The sequence below is a fragment of the Marmota flaviventris genome, chromosome 2, assembly GCF_047511675.1.
Source record: "Marmota flaviventris isolate mMarFla1 chromosome 2, mMarFla1.hap1, whole genome shotgun sequence".
Classification (NCBI taxonomy): domain Eukaryota; kingdom Metazoa; phylum Chordata; class Mammalia; order Rodentia; family Sciuridae; genus Marmota; species Marmota flaviventris.
Genome location: NC_092499.1, coordinates 114,618,956 through 114,637,656, shown reverse-complemented (window position 1 = coordinate 114,637,656; position 18,701 = coordinate 114,618,956). Strand labels below are relative to the sequence as shown.

At 44.8% G+C, this 18,701-nt stretch overlaps 1 protein-coding gene across 1 annotated transcript in view; it reads right to left on the bottom strand.

The window, feature by feature from the left end:
• Nucleotides 1-18,701, bottom strand: part of Nox5 (NADPH oxidase 5) — a 51,265-nt gene that overhangs the window by 26,820 nt on the left and 5,744 nt on the right. Inside the window, exons 4-9 of the mRNA XM_027926147.3 lie at nt 14,986-15,196; nt 13,843-14,077; nt 12,473-12,626; nt 12,058-12,236; nt 10,709-10,891; nt 8,986-9,118 (exon numbers count right to left, since the gene is read on the bottom strand). Coding sequence (XP_027781948.2) covers nt 8,986-9,118; nt 10,709-10,891; nt 12,058-12,236; nt 12,473-12,626; nt 13,843-14,077; nt 14,986-15,196 — 1,095 coding nt within the window. The remainder of the gene's footprint in view (nt 1-8,985; nt 9,119-10,708; nt 10,892-12,057; nt 12,237-12,472; nt 12,627-13,842; nt 14,078-14,985; nt 15,197-18,701) is intronic.

Below are 18,701 nucleotides of genomic sequence, written 5' to 3'. Positions count from 1 at the left end.
GACCAGGAACTGGGAAATCTCCAGGCAAGAGAAGGAGATAGTACCGGGGCTCAAGTCATATGAGTGGTCCCAAAAAGAGACCCGTGAGGTGCAGTCTCCCTGCAGGGACTGGCGGATGCCACTCCCCACATCCAGGTACCCTGCGCCAGGACCAGTTTTCCCACCCTGGTTACCTCCACCATCTGGATGGCAGAGACACCAGCTTACAACAGAGGACCCCACCTATTGAATGGGGAGAGAAGCAGGGAAAGATACGGATCTCTAAAGCTAGCTACAACCCTGGTTTCTTCCTTTGAGTTTTTTGTTTGTTTGTTTGTTTTTTCTCTTCTATCCCTCCATCCTCCGGCCCTTACATCCTTAACATATGTGAAACCAAGAAGTTTGCATGAACTAGGTCTTTGAGGTCTGAGTCATTTGAATAATATAATATAGAGCTGTTGTATATGCCCTTTTTTTTCTTTTCCTTTTTATTCTTTCATTTTTCTTTCCCCCTCCAAATTTTACTGTTTTGACATCTGTATTTCTAAATACATGTGTTTGTTTTATGTACTCTACTGTCATCCCACGTACTTTCCTACCCTAAATTACTTCCTGTCTATTCTCTTGCTACTAACCCTCTTCACTAGATTTCTCCTTCACACTTCCTAAGATATATTAACTCTAAATCCTCACATCCTACCTCCTCAGCATAACGTCCTACGCCCCACCCCCAGTTTATTGTCCACCGTAAGAAACTGTAAACCTTTTTACAAAACTACTGATTGTATTTTAGATAATAATTGAATCCAACATTTCTGTACATTGAGACTAAACTATAAATGTCTTAATAACAACAAATTGTTCAAAGGTGGTATATTGTTGATATTGGGATCTGTTAACATTGTCCTTCCCCACAAAAGTGAGGTCTTGGAACCCTACAAGAGCACTTCAAACCTATAGGGTAAAACACAATAACAATCAAGACCCACAGAGCTGGAAAGGAAGACAATGAGCAACATGAAAAGACAAGGGAAGAAAGTACCCTCAAACAAATGAAGACACCACATCATTAGAATCATTGGTAGCCACAGCAGGAGAAAGGACAGAGAAGGAGTTTAGGATGTACATGGTTAAAATGTTCTGTAAACTCAAGGAAGATATAAGAGAGCAAATACAAGCAGTGAAAGAATCATTTCAACAAGGAGCTACATAAATAAACAAATTCAAGAAGCAAAAGATCACCTCAACAGGGAGATAGAGGTTCTTAAAACAACAACAACAACAAAAAAAAAAAAAAAAACAGAGGGTTGGGGTTGTGGCTCAGTGGTAGAGCACTTGCCTAGCATGTGCGAGGCACTGGGTTCAATCCTCAGCACCACATAAAGAAAATAAATAACTAAAATAAAGGTATTGTGTCTAACTACAACTAAATATGTATTTTAAAAAAACAGAAATTCTTGAAATGAAAGAAATAATAAACCAAATTAAAAGCTCAAATGAAAACGTCACCAACAGAGTAGACCACTTGGAAGACAGGACATCAGACAATGAAGACAAAATATATAATCTTGAAAAGAACATAGACCACATGAACAGAACATTCAAGAAATATTGGAGAGCATAAAAAGACCAAATTTAAGAGTTATTGGGATAGAGGAAGGCATAGAGGTCCAAACCAAAGGAATGAACAATCTATTCAAGGACATAATATCAGAAAACTTTCCAAACATGAAGAATGAATTGGAAATCCAAATTCAAGAAGCCTATTGTATGCCAAATGTACAAAATCACAACAGATCCACACCAAGGCACATTATAATGAAAATGCCCAACATACAGAATAAGGAGAAAATTTTAAAAGCCACTAGAGAAAGGAATAAGATTACATATAGGGGAAAACCAATTAGGATAATGGCAGATTTTTCATCACAGACCCTGAAAGCTAGAAGACCCTGGAACAACATAAATCAAGTTCTGAAAGAAATCTTGTATCCAGCAAAATTAAGCTTTAGATTTGAAGATGAAATAAAAACCTTCCATGATAAACAAAAGTTAGAAGAATTTATAGCTAGAAAATTGACACTACAAAACATCCTTGGAAAAATATTCCATGAAGAGGAAACAAAAAACAACAATGAAAATCAGCAGAAGAAGGTAGTACCCTAAAGGAAAAACTAATCAAAGAAGAAAATCAAGTCAAGTTAAATAACAAAAATAAACAAATATGGCTGGGAATACAAACCATGTCTCAATAGTAACCCTGAATGTTAATAGCTTAAACTCACCAATCAAAAGACATAGGTTAGCAGATTGAATTAAAAAAAAAAAAGACCCAACAACATTTTGCATCCAGGAGATTCATCTGATAAGAAAAGACATACAGGGCTGGGGATGTGGCTCAAGCGGTAGGGCGCTTGCCTGGCATGCGTGTGGCCCAGGGTTCGATCCTCAGCACCACATACAAACAAGGATGTTGTGTCCGCCGAAAAATAAATAAATAAATAAATAAATGTTGAAACAAAAAAAAAAGAAAAGACATACACAGACTGAAGGTGAAAGATTGGGAAAAATCATACCACCCTCATGGACTGCAGAAGCAAGCAGGGGTTTCTATCCTTGTATCAAATAAAGTAGACTTCAAGACAAAGTTAATCAAAAGGGATAAAGACAGACATTACATACTGCTCAAGGGAACTATACACCAATAAGACATAACAATCATAAATATATATGCCCCAAACAATGGTTCAACTATGTTCATCAAACAAATTCTTCTCAAGTTCAAGAGTCAAATTGATCACAACACAATAATCTTGGGTGACTTTAACACACCTCTCTCACCACTGGATAAATCTTTGAAACAAAAGTTGAATAAAGAAACTATAAAACTCAATGATACAATCAATAACTTAGACTTAACTGACATATATAGAATATTTCAACCTGCATCGAGCAGATACACTTTCTTCTCAGCAGCACATGGATCCTTCTCTAAAATAGACCATACACTATTCCACAAAGCAACTCTTAGCAAATACAAAAAAAGTAGAGATACTACCATGTATTTTATCAGATCATAATGGAATGAAATTGGAAATCATCGACAAAAAAAATTAAAATTACTCCAACTCCTGGAGACTAAACAATATGCTACTGAATGAACAATGGGTTACAAAAGACATCAAAGAGGAGATTAAAAAATTCTTAGAGGAAATGAGAACATAGACACAACATATCAAAAATCTCTGGGACACTACAAAAGCAGTTCTAAGAGGAAAGTTCATTGCATGGAGTTCATTCCTTAAAAGAAGAAAAAGTCAATAAATAAATGACCTCACTTTACATCTCAAAGCCCTAGAAAAAGAAGAACAAATCAACAGCAAAAGCAGTAGAAGGCAAGAAATAATTAAAATTAGAGCTGAAATCAATGAAATCAAAACAAAAGAAACAATTGAAAAAATTGACAAAACAAAAAGTTGGTTCTTTGAAAAAATAAATAAAATTGACAGACCCTTAGCTACGCTAATGAAGAGAAGGAGAGAGAGAAAATCAAATTACCAGCATATGTGATGAAAAAGGTAATATCACAACAGACACTACACAAATACAGAGGATAATTAGATATTATTATGAAAATTTATACTCCAATAAAATAGAAGATATTGAAGGCATCAACAAATTTCTTAAGTCATACAACTTGCCCAGATGAATCAGGAAGAGATATACAATTTAAACAGACCAATATCAAGTGATGAAATAGAAGACGCCATCAGAAGCCTACCAACCAAGAAAAACCCAGGACCAGATGGATACACAGCTGAGTTCTATAAGACCTTTAAAGAAGAACTAATACCAATACTCTTCAATTTATTTCAGGAAATAGAAAAAAGAGGCAGCACTTCCAAACTCATTCTATGAGGCCAATATTACCCTGATTCCAAAACCAGGCAAAGACATCAAAGAAAGAAAACTTTAGACCAATATCTGTAATGAACATAGATGCAAAAATTCTCAATAAAATTCTGGCAAATTGAATACAAAAACATATAAAAAAGATTGTGCGCCATGATTAAGTGAGATTCATCCCAGGGATGCAAGGTTTGTTCAACATAAGGAAATCAATAAACATAATTCATCACATCAATAGACTCAAAGATAAGAATAATATTATCATCTTAATAAATGAAGAAAAAGCATTTGACAAAATACAGGACCCCTTCATGTTCAAAACACTAGAAAAACTAAGGATAACAGAAACATAGCTCAACATCGTAAAGGCTATCTACACTAAGCCCCGGGGCCAACATCATTCTAAATGGAGAAAAATTGAAGACATTCCCTCTAAAAACTGGAACAAGACAGGCATGCCCTCTTTCACCACTTCTATTTAACATAGTTCTTGAAACACTGGCCAGAGTAATTAGACGAAAGAAATTAAAGGGATATGTATAGGAAAAGAACTTAAATTAGCATTATTTGCTGATGATATGATTCTAAAACTAGAAGACCCAAAAAGCTCCACCAGAAAACTTCTAGAACTAGTAAATGAATTCAGCAAAGTAGTAGGTTATAAAATCAACACCCATAAATCAAAGGCATTTCTGAATATCAGTGACAAATCCTCTGAGAGGAAAATGAGGAAAACTACCCCATTTACAATAGCCTCAAAAAAAATAGTTGGGAATCAACTTAATAAATGAGGTGACAGATCTATATAATGAAAACTACAGGACCCTAAAGAAAGAAATCAAAGAAGACCTTAGAAGATGGAAAGATCTACCTTGCTCTTGGATATGCAGAATTAATATTATTAAAATGACCATATTACCAAAAGCACTATACATATTTAATGCAATTCCATTCAAAATCCCAATGGCATTCCTCATATAAATAGAAAAAGCAGTCATGATATTCATCTGGGAAAATAAGAGAACCAGAATAGCTAAAACAATCCTTAGTGAAGAGTGAAGCAGGTGGCATCACTATACCAGACTTTAAACTATACTACAGAGCAATAGTACCAAAAACAGCATGGTATTGGCACCAAAACAGACTGGTAGACCAATATTTCAGAACAGAGATTAACCCTAAAAATCACAATTATCTTATATCATACAAAGGCACCAAAAACATGAATTGGAGAAAAGATAGTCTCTTCAACAAATGGTGCTGGGAAAACTGGAAATCCATATGCAACAAAATGATATTAAACCCCTATCTCTCACCATGCACAAAACTCAACTCAAAGTGGATCAAGGACCTAGGAATTAAACCAGAGACTCTGCGTCTAATAGAAGAAAAAGTAGGTTCCAATCTTCATCATGTGGGATTAGGCTCCAACCTCCTTGATAAGACTCCTATAGCACAAGAATTAAAACCAAGAATCAATGAATGGGATGGACTCAAACTAAAAAGTTTCTTCTCAGCAAAAGAAACAATCTATGAGGTGAATAGAGAGCCTACATCTTGGGAGTAAATTTTTACCCCTCACACATCAGATAGAGCTCTAATCTCTAGGGTATATAAAGAGCTCAAAAAGCTAAACACCAAAAAAACCAAATAACCCAATCAGTAAATGGGCCAAGGACCTGAACAGACACTTCTCAGAAGAGGATATTCAATCAATCAACAAATATAAGAAAAAAAATGTTCATCATCTCTAGCAATTAGAGAAATGCAAATCAAAACTACTCTAAGATACCATCTCACTCCAGTCAGAATGGCAGCTATTATGAAGACAAACAACCATAAGTGTTGGCAAGGATGTGGGGAAAAAGGTACACTCATACATTGCTGGCAGGACTGCAAATTGGTGCAGCCAATATGGAAAGCCGTATGGAGATTCCTTGGAAAACTTGGAATAGAACCACCATTTGACCCAGCTATCCTCTCCTCAGTCTATACCCAAAGGATTTAAAAACAGCATACTACAGGGACACGGCCACATCAATGTTTATAGCAGCACAATTCACAATAGCTAAACTGTGGAACCAACCTAGATGCCCTTCAGTAGATGAAATTAAACCCCTATCTCTCAGCATGCATAAAACTCAACTCAAAGAGGATCAAGGATCTAGGAATTAAATCAGAGACTCTGTCTAATAGAAGAAAAAGTAAGCTCTAATCCTCATCATGTGGGATTTAAAAAATGGATTTGGGGCTGGGGATGTGGCTCAAGCAGTAGCGCGCTCACCTGACATGCGCGCACGCTGGGTTCGATCCTCAGCACCACATAAAAAATAAAATAAAGATGTTGTGTCCACCAAAAAGTAAAAAATAAATATTAAAAAATTCTCTCTCTCTCTCTTTAAAAAATGGATTAAAAAATGTGGCATAAGTACACAATGGAATATTATTCAGCAACAAAAGAGAATAAAATCATGGCATTTGAATGCAGTTGGAGAAGACAATGCTAAGTGAAGTTAGCCAATTAAAAAAAAATGGCGAATGTTTTCTCTGATATAAGGTGACTGACTCATAGTGGGGTAGGGAGAGGGAGCATGAGAGGAATAGACAAACTCTAGATAGGGCAGAGGGGTGGGAGGGGAAGGGAAGTGGGAGGGGGTTAGCAATGATGGTGGAATGTGATGGACATCATTATCCAAAGTACATGTATGAAGACACGAATTGGTGTGAACATACCTTATATACAGAGATATGAAAAATTGTGTTCTATATGTGTAATAAGAATTGTGATGCATTCTGCTGTCATGTATTTTTTAAAAAAAAAAGCAATAAAAAAAAGCTGGTCAAAGGACTGGGTTGTGGCTCGGTGGTAGAGCACTTGCCTGGTATGTGTGAGGCACTGGGTTCAATTCTCAGCAAAACATATAAATAAACGAATAAAATAAAGGTTCATTAACACCTAAAAAATTTTTAAAAAAGAACTGGTCAAATACTTGACATGTTCATAAGATAAACATCTTGGTATCCAACCCCAGAATACCATGTGGCCACAAGAGGGAAAAGCTCTACATTCCCCAACATGCAAAGACCTTCAGGACATCCTGCCCACTGAGTGAAAATGGGCTGCAAAGCCATGGGTGTGTGACCCTAGGTACGCAAAACAGTCTTGAATCTGATTATCTGTGTTGGAATAGAGAGACCTGGAAGCCTGTTCACCAGAGGACTGGCACTAATTTTTCTTTGGAAAAAATTAGTTGAGGGATTTTAATTTTCCTCTCTACATATTTCTCTATTGTCTGAATTTTCTGAGAGTATGCACATTTATTTTTAACAAAGCAGAAAAAGAGAAATATGGGAAGAAAATGGCATGTCCTCTCCAACCCCGAGCCTGCCTTTGTCCCATAGTCACAACCCAGGTGATTCCAGGGTGGAGACTGTGCAGCTCTACGTGGGGAACCCTGGCCTTGGGTCTGCACCTGAGCTGTAGCAACTGGGCCAGAGGCTCTGCTGGCGGGGGTGGGAGGCATCCTGGGAGGCATTAGGAGCTCAAGCTTCTAGTGGTGTGAGTGAGAGAAGCCCTGGTGCCCTTTACCCCTCATTTAGCCAAGCAAGGCTCTGCTGTGACGAGTCACCCAAGATCTTCCCTGGCAGGAGGAGCCGTGCAAGCTACCCTTGCCTGCTGGAGGAACCACCTGTGGTGGGAAGGCTAATTGCTGGCTGGCCAGGAGAGAAGGGGTCAGGGGCTGGCCCCAAGAACAGCCTAGGACCTGAAGGAAGCATGTGCATGGGTGCGAGACAGAGGACAGCTGGGTAAAAGGAGGACAACTGAGCAGTCCTATGGGTGCTGGGGACCCAGAAAGAAATGGAAGTTCAGGGTTAGGGAAGAAGAATGCAAGGGCTTCAGCTGCCTTAGGTCTCTATAATGCTCATGTCCAGGTGGGAGTGTGGAAACCCACCCCCCTTGAAAATGCCTCGTTCTCCTCTGAGCCAGCTATTCCCATGCTTAAGAACCATCTACGGCTCTCAACTGCCTGAATCATCTATCCCAATTCCAACTCTGCATTCAACGTTTTCCTTGGTCCCATCTTGGCTCTAATTTGCTTTGCGGGCCACATTGCCTCTCTTTCTCTCCCCACCCATCCCTCCTTCTGAAGCCAGAATTGAACAGGCAGTCAGTATAGATAGGTAAATCGAGTCAGGTCTGATCAAGGAGGCCAATTTTGAGTGAGTCTGGCAAGTTGGAGACTGTCCCCTGAGGGACTGAAACGTTAATTCCTTCAGAGCCCCTCCTCCACCCTTATCAAAACCTGCCCCTGCTCCAGCCTGTTGCCAGGGTAACCTGTCCCAGGAATTGCCCCTCCTACAGGGAGCTTAAGGTGGTTAATTAATGTGTCCTGGGCTGCTCCGTCCTGCCTTCCCCGCTCAGCCCACCTGTTTCCCACCTTTTGGCCAGCCCACCAGCATTCCAGGGCCTAGCCACAGTAGGCAGGAAGGAGAAAGATAAGGGGAAGAGGGCAGGAGAGCAAAGGAAGCCTGGGACATAAACAGGGCAGAACACCTCACTTCTTGGGATACCAGGATACCAGCCATGGCCCCCTTCTCCCTCCCGGGAGAAGTCTATGTAATCCCTTTAAAAATAAGCCCTGCTTTATGTCTTGCCTTGGTGTGCTTCTCTAATGTTCAAACTTCAACGTGTGGGGAGCAGGACTCACCGATAACTGGGTTATCACCTCCCTACTCCCTGCCCATCACAGGACCCATGTTCCCTGGTCTTCCTCTTTTTGCTTGTGCTGGCCCCTCTGCCTCTTCCCACACCTCCTCTCCTATCTACTAAACTCCTATTAATCTTTTAAGTCTGAGAAGCCTCCCCACTTATCCCACCAAGCTGGCCCCTGCAGAACCTTCTGGGGCAGCTGCTATAGCCCTTGCCACCCCACTCGGGCAGTTTTCATGTCTTCCCCATTTCCGAGGGAGCTGAGGACAATTTTCAGGACAACTTTCTGTCTCAACGTGGGTCAGCACCATGTTCCGAGCCCCCCGGCTGCAGCAGGCCCACGGCAGGCACTGGGCATGTGTGGTGAGTGGTGGGCGCTGCCGTACCTTTCTGCTCAGGAGCACTGCTGATGGTGAAGGGGTGCCACTCATAGCGAGCGATGGTGGGGATGTTCAAGTACAAGTAGTCCCCAGGCCTATAGTGGAAGAGAGGGGGCCGCTGGATGATGAGATGAGTGACCTGAGAAAGAAGAAGGAGGCCAGGTCATCCTCTCTAACCTGGAGCTGCCAGGGGCATCAGAGCGAGAGGGCAGAGCCTGGGCCACCCCTTCCTCCAATGGTGACACTGTCTCTGCCTTTAAGTGGGACTCACCTTGAAGCCAGCCTGCTAGCCTAGGGATGGGTGAGACTTAGGGGAAGGACAGTGGCGCTGCGCTAAAGGGTTTTTAACCCCACTTCTCCCTCCTGGGCTTGAGACTTCCATAGCACTTCCTGTTAGCACCTGGCTGGCATCCCACTGCAATGGGCTTCTCTCCTTGAGCGACAGCATCCTCCTGGACACTAGCTCTAGTTTATTGGGCACTTACTATGTACCAGAGCTGTGAGGAGCACAGTGAGCAAGAGTGCGAGGCCCCACAGCAATCTTCTGATATAAATACTCGTCTTTCCCACTTTAGGGACAAGAAGCTGAGGCTCCGAGAGTTTAAATAACTTGCCCAAGGCCACCAGGCAGGGGGCAGTGGGATATAACTCCACCAGAGGCTGTCTGTCTCCAGTGCCTGGTCACACAGGGTGCTTCATCGTTCCGCATCCTGAGTCCTCAAACTGCAGCTGCCCAGAGCTGACCCGCCCAGCACTGCCTCTTTTTTCTCTGTCAATGGTGCCACTCTGACACCTGGGAGGCGGCCTTGGCTCCTTCCTCACTCACCCCAAAATGCAGCGCTACTCTTGAGTTTTCTGTGGTAGGTGCCCCGCCATCCCATGGCTACTGCCTCAGGGTCAAGGCCTCACAAGCTATGGGCTTCGTATTTGCTAGCACTTCCCAATGGCTCTTCTCCGAGACACTTTCCTCAGAGCAAATAAAGAAATCTAGCTAGAGTATGAATTGTTCATGTTTGCCCCACTTCACCACCATCTCCTCCTACAAGTGCAGGGGTTCCAGCGGCCTGCAGGGCAGGGTCCAAGCCTCAGAGGTCTTTCATGGCCACACCCTGCCCACCTCTCCAGCTTCTCCCTTGGTTCCAGCCATGTCAAATTCCTAGAGGTCCCTCAAGTACAGCGTGACCCTTCACAGCCCCGGGGCCTTTTCTGAGCTATTCTTTCTCTTACCAATACCCTTTCCCAACTTTCATAGCTAGAAAATTCTTATCCAACCCTCAAAACACTGAGGTGGCATCACCTCTTTTATTGATTGATTGATTGATTGAAGGCTTCTCTGACCTCCCAAAGACAGGGATTTAGTACTTCCTTACACTCTGCTTCTCTCTCCAATACAGCTCTGCTCTATGTCAAAGGGTTGACTCCTTAGAGAGCAGGCGGTGTCTGTGTGACTTATCACAGGCCTGCAACCTTGCAGCCACTTAATATATTCTTATGGAGCTGAATTGGGATTTTCTCCCTTGTCCTGGCCTTTTGCTGTCTGTCCCATCATTCCTCTTCCTAAAGGGTCATACCTGAAAGGCTGGGCCGGGTCTCGCATGGTGTGGGTTTCCTCCATTACCCCGGGCTGCAGTTGTACCAATGTGTATTTCTTTGGGGTCTAACAAGGTGCCCAGCACTCTGCCCTATCACCCGCCACTCAGGGTTAGAGGAAAGCGCCCCCCCCTTGCACCTTGGAGGGGAGGAGGTTGACTTCCACAATACTCAGGGGTGCCATGCGGGATTTGATCAGCCCCATGGCCTTCTCTAGGAGGAACAAGATGCCGGGGACCAGAAGCCACTTCCAGAAGTTAGGCCCATGCAGGATGAGAAGGATCCACAGGGGCAGGTAGGACAGGTGGGTCCAGTAGAACACCTGTGGGGATATGAGGTGGTCACTGCCAAGCTTGAGGCCTGAGGGTGGCACAGAGCCAGGGCTCAGGGCCATCTTCAAAGCCCAGAGCCTTGACTTTCTCTCGGGACAGGGATAGGTAAGAGGCTGAGGTAACCGAGGCGCATTGGTTCTTTGTTCTGGGGCTTGACGGAGGGAGTCTGGAAGGGAAGATTCTGATACAGAGGCAAACATCTGAATGTGCCTGGCAATGTTCTGGGCAAAGCAGAGTGCCTACAAAGGGATCATGACACCAATGTCCCTGTCCACTGGCCCCTACTCAGGGAGAGGGGAAAGACAGCAGTGGTTTCCTGGGAGGGGAAAAGAAGGAAGACAGTTTAGTGCCTGCTCTACCACCAGCTAGGGGACTTGGGAGAGTTCCTGACTTTTCTGAGAATCAGAGTCCTCATCTGTCAAATGAGGATGTGGGCTCCTGCTTCAAAGCCTGTTGCTGCCACAGCAGGGATCCATGGCTTCTGTTCCTGATGTGGCCAGTTCAGTCCAGGACACAGTTACGGTCTCCAAACCAAGCTGGCCACGACCTTCTAAATCCTGAGCAGACTGGAGGCAGGAAGTGAAGAAGGAACGGACATTTTCAGAGCACTGTGTGCCAGGTATAGGACCAGAAGCTTTGCATATACTACCTCACGAACTTCCTAAAATAATGTCAAAGGTGAAGGATTAGACCTTCATTTTATTGATGAGGAAACTGAGGCTCAGAGAGGCTGAGTGAGCAGAAAGTGGTGGAGTGGGGATTTGGACCCTGGCAAGCCTGAGTTTCTTTCCCCCTGTGCCCTCTGAGCCTGACTTATACCAACTGGGGCAAAGGGGTAAGGTCACAGAAAGGCAGAATCTGCCGTCTTCAGCTGGCACATGTGAACTGGGCCCGACGGCAGAGCCCAGATGGCACACAAATAGCACGCAGACCAGCCTGGGGCTTCCTGAGCTCTGCAGCAAGTCAGAGGGGACACAGCAAAAAAGGAAAGTGGGTTATATACAAAGATATGAAAAATTGTGCTCTATATGTGTAATAAGAAGTGTAATGCATTCCGCTGTCGTGTATTTAAAAAATAAAATCAATTAAATTTAAAAAAAAAAAGGAAAGTGGGAACCCAGCTTGGGGAGAGGCAAAGGGGTCAGGGCTGGGGCACCTGGAAATGGCCGCTCCTGCGGACGCAGGGGCTGGAGCAGATGACCATGAGCAGCAGCAGCAGCAGCAGTGCAACGCCCGTCGGGGAGGCTGAGCCATGCACCCAGCCGATGCCAGGCCGTGTGGTGAGCAGCAGTTCCCAGAACTGGAAGGGGCTGGCCCCGGACTGAGCCAGGAGTGCTGCAGACAAGCACAAGACCACTCTTGCACCTGCCTTGCCTCTGGGACCCTCTGCATCAAATACTGGCCCAGGCAGGGACTTTGGCTCAGAGTGCTGGCCCACCCTGGGCCCCTCTGCTTCCCCTCTGCAGGCAGGCAGGACACACAGGGGCTGCACCCACGTTCAGAGCTGGAGCTGTGTAATCCAGGGGTTTGTGAGGCCCAGGTTCCCCCCAGCCCTCCCCTAGACCACTTACCAAAGTTTACAACGTGGGCCACAGTGTGCACAAGGGACAGTCCCACCACCATGTAACCCATGAGCTGGTGGAACTGGATAACGTAGTCCAGGGGCAGGACCTGAGCCAACCACGTGGCCCGTAGCCACGTGAGGCAGCGCCTGAGCATCAGCACCTGCGGGTAGAGTGGCAAGAGCCCTGCCCAGCAGCTCCCACTTGTCCTTTCCTCAGCAGGGTGTGCCTACATCCCCCTGAGCTGCCTGGACTTCCTGAACAGACCCCCGCTGCTCCCCAGCCTTTGGTGCTCTCTGAGGTCCACAGCTGGGGTCTCTAAAGGAGAGTCTTCAGAATTAGGGTGAGAAGAAAACGCTAGAGTGTCTGATTGTGTTGTTTTCTATCGAAACAAAATGAGAAACGTAGAAACTTTCATTAACGTTGAACATCTGCATTGACAAGGTGCCTCTTTAGTGCAGATGTCAGATGGACACTTGGCACGTGCAGTTCTCAAGGTGTCCTGGGGGAAGATCCCACTTTCCAAAATGCAGGGCAGCTGGCGCAGGCTCCTCACTTGATCATTGCGATTGGTGGATTTATGTGTGCCTAGATATGTGGACCCACAGACTACAGTGTCTGCTTTAACTAAATGAAGCTAACTACGCCCCCCACCAAGGGCAGGCAACTTAGGAGGATTCACTGCTGGGAAGCTGCAGAGTGGAAGTAGCATTAACAAAGCAAGAGTGAGAGATCAAGAGAATGAGCCATGTGCCGCACATTCCTGGCATGAAGTCTGTCAACTGGTTATGGGGTTGAAACAAAGCCCACTCTGGCAAGAAGCTGATAATTCCAGGAAGCATGTTTAGAATAGAGATGTGCATCCCTGATGGTGGAGGGAAAGTCTGGCTTTACAATGATATTGTGCCATAGCTGTATTAGCTAAGAGACTAGTTCATGCATATAGTAAAGCATATGAGGGGTTTTTGTTAGTTTTGTTTTAATTGCAGGCATGTGAGATACAAAATGCTTGGAGACCAATTCCATGGTGCAGAGGATCACATTGGGACTTAAATTAGAGGTGACCTGAAGTTTTTTTCTCTCTGAATGGAGCCCAGCAGAGGCTTTACCATAGGGTTGTTGTGAGGACCAAATGAAATATATTCATCACCATGCCTGATACATAGGAAGTGCACTAAATTGCCAGTTATGTTATTCCTTACTGGCTGTGCAACTGTGGACAAGTCACTGTCCCTCTCTGGGCCTCAGCTTCCATCTCTGGGTGCTGGCCCAGGTGATTTCTAAGATGCCATCCTGCCCTGCTATTTCTAGGTGTCTGTATGTGAGAACCCACATTCTCCCCCGACCTGCTTCCCTGCAACATGCCAGTGTAGCCCTACCGCAATGAAGCTGCAGTTGAAGTTGAGGCACTGGCCACAGCCTTTGGCCACCATGATGCTGGCACCAAGGGCCCGGTGTGCATTGGCCGCCAGCACAAAGAGCAGCACTTGGAGGCCAGTGTAGGTGGCCAGGCAGAGCAGCTGGTTGCGGTGGTTGTGCCAGTAGGCAGCTGTCAGTGGGCGTGGCCTGTGCAGAGGACGACGGTTGGCAGGTGGTGTGAGCCAGCAGGCAGCACTGCAAGACAGGGGACTCTGCTCAGAGGGATGCAGTGGGGCAGGAGAGGGGAAGAATCTGTGTGGGCTGTGAGGGTCACCTAGAGACCCCCACCTGCTGTGGCCCACCAACTCTTTGGAGCTGTGCAAGTAAGCCAGCTTCCTTCCACGCTAGGAAACAGAGAGGTCGAGACTTGGTCACTGTCACACAGTTAGGTGGAAATGGAATGGAACTCTGGTGTGTTGGATGTCACAACCACAGCTATTTTTTATTATTATTATTATCTCTATTTACTTCTCCCATTAAAAAAAATGGCAACCAAAAAGGAGAGAAGAATCTGAGATACACTTTGGTAAGTAACCCATAAGAAAGTTAAGACACAAAAAGAATGGATTGCAAGATTGGCACTTTTCAGACAAACTTGGGTCTGCGGTCAGCCTCCACTCTTATTTTCTCCACAGGATTTACTAATTGTGTACTTTTCTACTTTATTTGTATATTGATATGAATTGCATGTCTCCAAAATGTCTCCCAGCAGAGTTGAGAACTCAGTCCCTGCCAAGCACTGCCCTTATTTTGAATGGAGCTTGATGTGTGGTGGCTGTTCAGCCAATATTTGTTGCTAATTATTTGTGTGATCCTAGGCAAGTTATTCAGAAGTAATTTCAATTCCTTTGAAAAAATAGGCATTGTTATAAAATGCATTATTGCATGTGAAAGTGCCCCCTGCACGTAGTAGGTGCTTAATACTGTGAATTGATTCTGAACAGACCGTGCAGAAAAAACGGAGGCAAAACAATAGCTGCTCTCGGGCCAGATCTTTATTCCCTGGAAAAAGGACACATGGGGACTACGCTGGGAAGGCGCCCGCCCCGCTCGGGACCTGGGTCTAGCCCCGACTCGGGCAGCGCCCGAGCCCCGCAGCGTACCTGATGGTCAGGTTCTCCATGACGCCGGGGAACTGCTGCAGCTCGTCACGGAGCTCGTCGAAGGTGATGGCACCGCTGCAGTCCTTGTCCGCCGATTGGAAGAGCGCCAGCGTCAGCTGGTCCAGCTTCTCCTCCGGCAGCGAGATGGCGCTCTCGCGCAGGCACGACCGTAGCACAGTGCGCAGCTCGTCGGGGTCGATGGAGCCGCTGCCTGTCCCGGGTGAGGACGGAGAGAGGGGGGAGAGGGCGGAGCTGTGGCAGCCCTGCAGAAGCCCTGCACTCACATTGTATTGGGTAAGGGATGTTTTCTCGTCACCCACCTTCAGTTTTCTGCCAACCATTTCCCTTTAGGCGCAAAGACAAAGCAAAGGACCAAATGTCACCTCCGTGCAGCTCAGAAACCTTCCATGGCTCCCTACTGCCTAGCTCAACAGAAATGAGGGCCTCCTCAAGTCTGGAGAATCTTTGACCTCAGTGGATGGCTTTCTCCAGAATCAGTGGTATCCTCGCTAAGTATCCTTCAACTTCCATGATGATCTGCCTAGAAAAAGTACTTGCTTAATCTATAAGTAGCTGTGCACTCAGACTTCATTATCCATGAGGCCAACCGAATATGGGGTGGTGTTGAGGAGAAGGGCCCTGTTGCTCGCCAACTTACAGCAGAATGTTTATCATGTTGTGGAGAGGCCACAGCTGGGCACTCCAGCCCAGCCATGTGGCCTTATGTAGACATGGGTGGCTAAAAGTGTGATGGACAGCCCAGTGCACTGGCACACACCTGTAATTCCAGTTACTTTAGAAACTGAGGTAGGAAGTTCGAAAGATCAAAGCCTGATCAATTTAGTGAGATACTGTCTCCAAATAAAAAGTAAAAGGGCTGGAGATATAGCTCAGTGGTAGAGTGCCCTGGGTTCAATCCCCAATACTTTAAATAAATAAATAGTAATGGGTAAAAGAAGTCAAAACACCTAAAATAAGATTTGGAACATTTTTTCTCTAATTATGTTCCATTTTTTTAAAATGTTCATTCTTCCTAAGCAGCAGGACAGGACTGGGATGAATGTTTGCTTGCACTGCTTTAGATGTAGACACAGCCACGGTAGCATCCTGCTTCTGCCCCTTGCTGTGTTATGGTGGCTCTAAATCTTTAGAGTATAGACTCTCTCTTTGCCCATCTATCAAATGGGGATAATAATTTCTCCCTCCAGATTTGGTTCAAGGATAATGGACAATTGTGAAACATCTAATACAGTGTCTGAAAGAAATTGCATATACATGGGAATTTTTTTTTTTTTTGCAGAGGGGAGGGGTTACCGGGGATTGAACCCAGGGGCATTTGACCCCTGAGCCACATTTCAAACCCTATTTTGTAATTCAGAGACATGGTCTCACCTCACTTTTGCTGAGACCGGCTTTGAACTCAGCCTCCCAATCTGCTGGGATTATAGGAGTGTGCCACCATGCTTGGTCGCTCAGTTTACATGGAAATTCTTATTCGTATTGTGATCATTATTTGGGCCCAAGTCAAAGCCCACAATCACATTACAATGTAGAGTCTAACATACCACTTTCTGACCACAAAACCACCAGCTTTCTTTCTCCCACCTTTGTCCTGAAGTGGCACCCCCTTTCTCCACTGAAAAGAAATTTTCACCCAGACTGATTTTAGGACTGTCAGCAAAAGAGTCTCTGCAGAAGAGTTCAATGTAGATAAACTTCCTATTTTTGTATAACCCTGTTTTCTTGGCCACTAGCCAAGAAGATACCAGCCCTCCAGGTGCTGGATACCACCTTACTAGTTTTTCACAAACATATCCAGTATAGTACTTTGAAGAAATGTGCAAACAAGGCTCTGGCCTTGATCTGGGATTCACAGAGATGTCTACATTTTTAAGAGAAGTTACCAACTGGGCTCCATGGTAACAGCTGGCAGGGAGAGAATAGAAAGGGGAGAAGAAGCTCTCCCCTTCTCAGGTGTTGTCCTTGAAGGGTTAATTTGACCAAAACAGTGAAAGAAAAAGCTGCTTTTATGTGAACTTCTGCAGACTGTGAACTTCTGAGCCCCTCCTCTTACATGCTGGGTATAAAACTCTGAAACTCCCTGAACTCGGGGTTCAGGGGATTAATTGATTACAGCAAAAGCTGTGCCCTCTGAACCTGGCTGCAGCCAAATAAAACTGTTTCCTGCTATCTTCGTTGCCTTGCCTCCTTTGTCCCTGTAACAGTCCCCCAAGGCAAGGTATACATTTCTTCTTCCTCCAGTTACAGACCGACCCCTCCTTATCAGGTCATTGATGACCCCCCAGGTGTGAGCAAAATTTGGTATTTAGGAACAGCTAGTGATGAGGGGCCCTGGGAGACTGGGAAGGGGGCTGGGGAAGATGCTCAGGAAGTAGGCATGGTCAGCAACTCTGGGGGTTTCTCTATTCCCATTCCCACCTGACCCCATCTAGCTAGACCTCATTCCTGGAACCTGCTCCCCAGTTGTATGGGCTGTTGACCATGCCTGCTTCCTGAGTGTGTCGGAATTGACATTTAAATTTTTGGAATGCAAATCCAGTCCTGTCATTCCCCTGCTCAACACTTTTTGATGGCTCCCCATTGCTCATTGAACTGAGACTCCAAACCATGGCCTTTGCACTTATTAAAGGCAAAAATGGGAAGAGGCACTGAATAGAACACTCTTCTCTCAGCCTCTACCAGAGCCCCTCCTGTCTTCCAGCTCCTCCTTTCATTCTTCACATTAGCAAATGGTAGTACTGCTCCCCCAGCCCACCCGCCATAGAAATCAAAGCAGAATAAATCAGCGTCCACACTCTTCTGCAGAAAAAGCTAGCACTCCAAGTGGCTGGCTCTGGCCCCGAAAGTTTAGATGTGTAAGCTGGGGAAGGTTCATGTTGCAGAGCAGGGAGCTTATTTATTTACAGGGGTGCCAGCGACCGAAGAAGGGGCTTTGGCTGTCCCCTGTGCTGAGAAGATTGGTCTCCCTCCCTAGCAGTCGAGCCTGGGCGGGGTGAGCGGAGGCCATGCCCCTACCAGGAAGCTGCTGGGCTGGGCTTCCTAGGTCGCTGTATTTATCTTTCGTTGTTCTTAATATTTAAAAATAATTTTGAAATCTCCTGCCTGAACACGTAATATAAGCCTTCCTAGGAATTTATACTAAGGAAATAATCGAATAAATCGCCAAAGATGTACAAATCAGGATGTTCGTTGAAATTTTGTTTATAATGCCAAAGAGGAAGGGCGGTAGGCTGTAATTCTCCATTTAGGTAAAGGGGTTTAAGTAAACAGAACTTAAACTGATAGTAACAGTTTAATAGCTGATCCCTTTAATTATCCTGTGTTTAAACACTGTTCTGAGTTTACATAAATTAACTAATTTATTCCTCCTCTCAACCTGGGTATATACTATTATCATTATCATTATCCCCATTTAATAGTTTAAAAAAATGAGATAAACAAAATACCTCAATAAGTAACATGCTAAAATTCAGAGATGAAACTGATATTGGAACCTAGGTAGCCCAGCTTCAGAGTCTGAGCCCTTAACCACTAAGCTAGGCTACACAGCATATGTGGGAACCATGAAGCCGCACTCAAAAACAGTGCAAGAACCCCTGTGAGTTCCCACAAGTAACAAGTAACAGTATTAGAAAGGAAGTAGAGAACTTGGAACAATTGTCCATTGCTGAAGGAACATAAAACTCTGCACCCTT